General features: G+C 45.0%; 1 protein-coding gene across 2 annotated transcripts in view; it reads right to left on the bottom strand.

The window, feature by feature from the left end:
• Window positions 1-2,263: 2,263 nt before the first annotated feature.
• The window catches only part of CNMD (chondromodulin), a 34,882-nt gene continuing 32,555 nt past the window's right edge, over window positions 2,264-4,590 (bottom strand). Inside the window, exon 7 of one of the 2 annotated variants that reach the window (XM_011369730.2) lies at window positions 2,264-2,807. In XM_011369730.2, coding sequence (XP_011368032.1) covers window positions 2,592-2,807 — 216 coding nt within the window. In that variant the 3' untranslated portion in view covers window positions 2,264-2,591. The remainder of the gene's footprint in view (window positions 2,808-4,590) is intronic. The other variant, XM_011369731.2, reaches the window with a different exon arrangement.

Genomic DNA, 4,590 nt, shown 5'->3' with positions numbered 1-4,590 from the left:
TTACTTGAGGTGGGGGAAGAGGTATGCAGATGAGGTCGACAGGCGTTTTAAATCGCAGTGGGAGTTTGTTGTCATGGTTCCACTAGACATGTTACTGTGACATGGAACATCTGTGCATGCTGGAGCTCGGCATACCACGTCTTCATTTTTTCTGTGCGTGCGCATCGCAGCGGTCACATCTACGGCCTGCCGTGGCCCCTCCAGTCTGACCCAGACTAGGACTTTGAACATCAGCCTGTGATGTCTTAAGGGTTGGTTTGCAACACCATTGACAACTAAATGAGTATAAAGTAGCAGACGTGTCGGCCTGGCCCGGCGAAGCAGGCTGTGGATTGGCACCAAGCTGTGCCGTTCGTGTTCTGCAGCGCCCTCCCTTCCTTCCTGCACTGCTTCTTCTCTGTCGAGGTAGGCCTTTAGTTTTCTTTGAACTCAGTTTGAGGCTTCCTGCCCTTAATCCAAACTTGAGTTTTCCCCTGCCCTTAAAACGTTGGCGTTTTGTTTTGTTTTTTAATTGTGTTGACTCTCTCGGGTTAGTGACTTTTCGGAACACAGTTTAATTGCATTATCTATTAGGAAGTAAATCGTCCACTTCCTGTGTTTTATGTCATTGCTGCTTTGGACAGGGCGTGCTCTTTCAGGAGGCAGCCTGCCTTCCCGGGTGGCATGCGCTCTTCCGTACTCGGTCCGGCTCCTGCTCCTGCGTGGAAAGCTGCCACGTGATCCATGTGAGATGGAAACCTCACCAGCCTTCTCCTTAGCTCTTCCTGTCCTGAAACTTTTCATGGGTTCCCTGTTCCTTGCCCACAAAATAAATTCAAAGTTAACATGCAAAGGAAGATCCAGCTTCTGCCTGCAAGTCCACCTTAGTGTCTCCTGCCTCACCCCAAACGCTGCATTTGCCAGCCTGCACCCTGCCGCTGCCTGCCTCTGGCTTTGCTGGGACTGCTCCCTCCGCCTGAAATGCTCGTCCCCCGTCACCTCCGTGGCTAATTCCTGCTCACCTGGGCAGGCCCGGTGAAGGCATTCTCTTCCTCCGAAAGCCCAGGGCTCCCGCCTTTATCAAGGCCCGGGGTGTACTGAATCTTGATGATCTGCGTCTCTTCCGAGACCGAGGCTCTTACGGGCTGGCATCACTGAGTCACTTTTTTCCTTTTTACTTAGTTCTAGAACCCAGTACAGGTTGCCATGCGATGAGGTGGGAGATGGTGCATAGAACCACTGGCACAGTGTGTGTAGTCAGTACAGTGACAACCATTTCAAAGACTAAAAAATGTAAAATTCGTAACTCTTAGAAGTAGCTGCTGTTGGAGAGCAGTGTGACCCTTCCAATGCAAGTACGTGTTTCCTTCATACCTTTTTTCCTCCAGAGACCTAGCTTGCTGTGTATTCCGTTAAGTGCAGGCATATGAGTGTTCATCTGACAACCACGTTTCAAAAGTTACGTATGATTTGACAGACAAACTGGCAAGCAAACTGTACAGTAATGAGGTGCAGTGAGACTGTGTAGTGAGATCATGGTGTCAAGACCTTTCCATCATCTCTCTCAATCTCTGTTTTGGAAAACTTATTTTTCTTAAGGAAGTTCTTCCTCTCTCAAATTGTAGGATTCAAAACTAAAATGTCAGAAATATGAAATACCTGCTCATCTTCCTGATCTAATATTTTAATTTCTAAAGACAGTCCTTGTTCTCGTCAGCATTCCTGAGAGACTTTTTACATCATTGTGAACAGGCCATTCTCTCTCGGCCGTCCGCCAGGCAGCACCGTCAGCCCTGTCACTGGGGAGTGCCCCGTCGGTTGTGGAGCCCATCACTGGCCTTTGCCCTGTCGAGGTAGGAATCGTCATGCTGCTGCATGCTCAGCGCCACTAGAGAAAACATTGAAAAAAGTGTGGAGACCTACTTTTCAGAACATCAGTGGAAGTCCTCGTCCCTCAAGCCTGATTGACCTTTGGCCACACTTTCCCTCTTTACCCTAATGCTCTTTTCCCGGAGGTGACTCCCGACACAGGGCAGCCACCTGTTAGTCACGTGCCAGCACACACTATAGACGAATTCCCCATGGCTACCACCCTGAGGTTTATAACGTTTACTCTCAGGTTCCATTGTGTGTCCTGTTTTTCCTTCCGTATGTGTTTTTATCTGGGAACTCGGGGGTACAATTGCAAGACTGGGAAGAACAATAAAGATTAAGAACAATTGAATTTTGTACAAATAACGAGAAAACTGATTTGATTAAAAGAAGCTCAAGTGTACAACTGAGATCTTTGACAAATTGTAAATAATTTTTCATGTTTATTTCAAAATAGCTTGGGAAAGAAATAAGCAGGATTTATCTGCAAAGCAACTAAAAAATAGCAAGTAATAAAAGGATGATTATGACATTTTTAGACTGCCTTGTCAGTACATTCACACATGCCAGATGAAGGTTTGTAAAGCAATTGAGAAATAATTCTGTTAAAAGTGTCTCGAAGAAAATCACTCAGCCCGAGTATAAAATACTTTGTGGTCCCTTCAGCATCAAGACTCTTCATACTTTGCTTGTCTCGTGATTTAATTCTTACTTTACAGCAGCTGGTATGTGAAGTGATTTCACACCATGCCCAAGATGCGCGCCACCCACCAGCTACATGGCATGATGACCCTGCAGGCGGCCCGGCAGCCTTGGTAGTGGTAGGGCCACGGGTGGTAGCCCTCCAGGGGTTCGCAGATCTTCTGGCAGTGGGTGTAGCTCCGCCTACACTCGATACAGCAGATTCCTTCGTGATCCAGTCGCGGGTCGAATGTCATGCCTTCCCCTTCCTGCTGCTGTAAAATAAAAGAATTACTCGTGTTTTCTTCCTAATGAGAAGTTTGCAACATCGTTTTCAAAGGCGATCCCGAATGTTTCACTGCTACAAGAAATCAGCATAATTTTCTGTAAGGAGTTTTCAATCTTACAACCTTAAAATTCAGAATTTCTTCTAACGCCGAAGAACCTCCACCTCCCTAATCTGTCAGTGGCGGGCAGGCTTTTTCTTTGCAGTGAAGTTTCTCCATACCTTTAATGAGCCATAGAGACTGCTCAGGAGTGACTCGTCTTGTTAAAAACAGGCAAACAAAAAGGAAGCGTCATTCAAAGGTGGCATTTCTGCCTCTGCTAATTTTAAGTCAGTGGGACACTGGTGCCGCCTTATAGTGATGGCTTCCAAGACAGGACTCTTGGGAGCACATTTTGAAACTCACTGATCTAGGCTAATGGATTGCTATTCCACTTGTGCTGGCTGAGGACACTGTCGCGTCTAACTTTGGCCTTTGTTTCAACGTTCGGGGTCTGTAACCCTCAGGAAAAGGCACCATGCAGTGTGTAAAAATTCAAGACCTTAAACTTTACCTTCTGGTGTCTATGTGCCATAATTAGAGTTACATAAAGTCATAGTAATGAAATATCACAAAAATTCCCTTTTTTTTTTTTACCACTGGAGAGGTTATAGAACTGGATGAACTTGCCCCCTACCAAATTTATGTATCTGGCTTCCTTTTTATGAATATCTAGGGGTACAAGTGGCTTTACTCCATTTAAGCCTCTGTCCTGGAGATAGGCGGACCTCCTCAGGCAGGCGCAGCACCAAACAGGCCTGACCGACGTGGACGTGAACGTAGCTACCCTATCACCACCTCTGGTATGAAGTCTCCACTCAAATTTTGGGGGGGAGGGTGGCACTTTTATTATAAAAATTTCAAATATACTGGAAAGTGAAGAGAATGTAGTGAACATCTAGATTTGACAATAGCTAATCTTTGGCCAGTTTTTTTTTTTTTTTGGCCGAAGTGAATTCTGAAGGGAATTGAAAGAATTGAAAACATTGTGACATTTGACCCATAAGTACATTAGAATGTACTTTGCAAAGTCAGAATATTTTCCTCTACGACCACACTGCCATTATCGTACCTAACAAAATTAACAATTCCTTCACACCATCGGGTACAGCCTGTGTTCAGGTTTCTCCTCACAGTATTGTCCTCATGCCATCATTCCAGACTCCCCTCGCCTTATCGTGGAATAGGTTCATCTGGGATAGCAAAGCCACATTAATAATCGTGGCTGACTTTTCGGGGGCAGAGGAGTCGATTGAGACATTACCTGAGGGTTCAACAAAGCCTTGTTCGGATGAAGTCGGGAGGAAATCTCAGGTGGTTGCTCTAAGATACGTAAAGAAATATGCAGAGGACATCGTGGGGAGATGTTTCTGCTTAAAGCTGAACAAGGAATAAAGGAAAAAACTGGGCGATTTAAAAAAACAAACCACAAGGCTGGAAGCAAGGCAGACAGTCGTGCGGCCTATCTGTAAAGGGGCTGATGCCCTCATCGCTTGAAGTAGATCCAGCCGGCCCAGCTACCTGGAGAACAAGCTATGTTTTCTGTTTGCTTATTCAGATTTTACTTTCTTTTTTATTCTCAGATTTTACTTTCTTTTTTATTCAATGTACGGACTGAAGTACTGTGGTGTCCTGAATTTTCTGATAAGTGATGGGTTATTTAAAAAATGTTTTGCTCTATATATTTCCAAAATATATTAGTCTAAAATGATAAACTAGTAAATATATTGGC

This window comes from Pteropus vampyrus, unplaced genomic scaffold (genome assembly GCF_000151845.1).
Source record: "Pteropus vampyrus isolate Shadow unplaced genomic scaffold, Pvam_2.0 Scaffold154, whole genome shotgun sequence".
Classification (NCBI taxonomy): domain Eukaryota; kingdom Metazoa; phylum Chordata; class Mammalia; order Chiroptera; family Pteropodidae; genus Pteropus; species Pteropus vampyrus.
The sequence above is the reverse complement of the archived record's forward strand: the minus strand, read 5'-3'. Positions and strand labels throughout refer to the sequence as shown.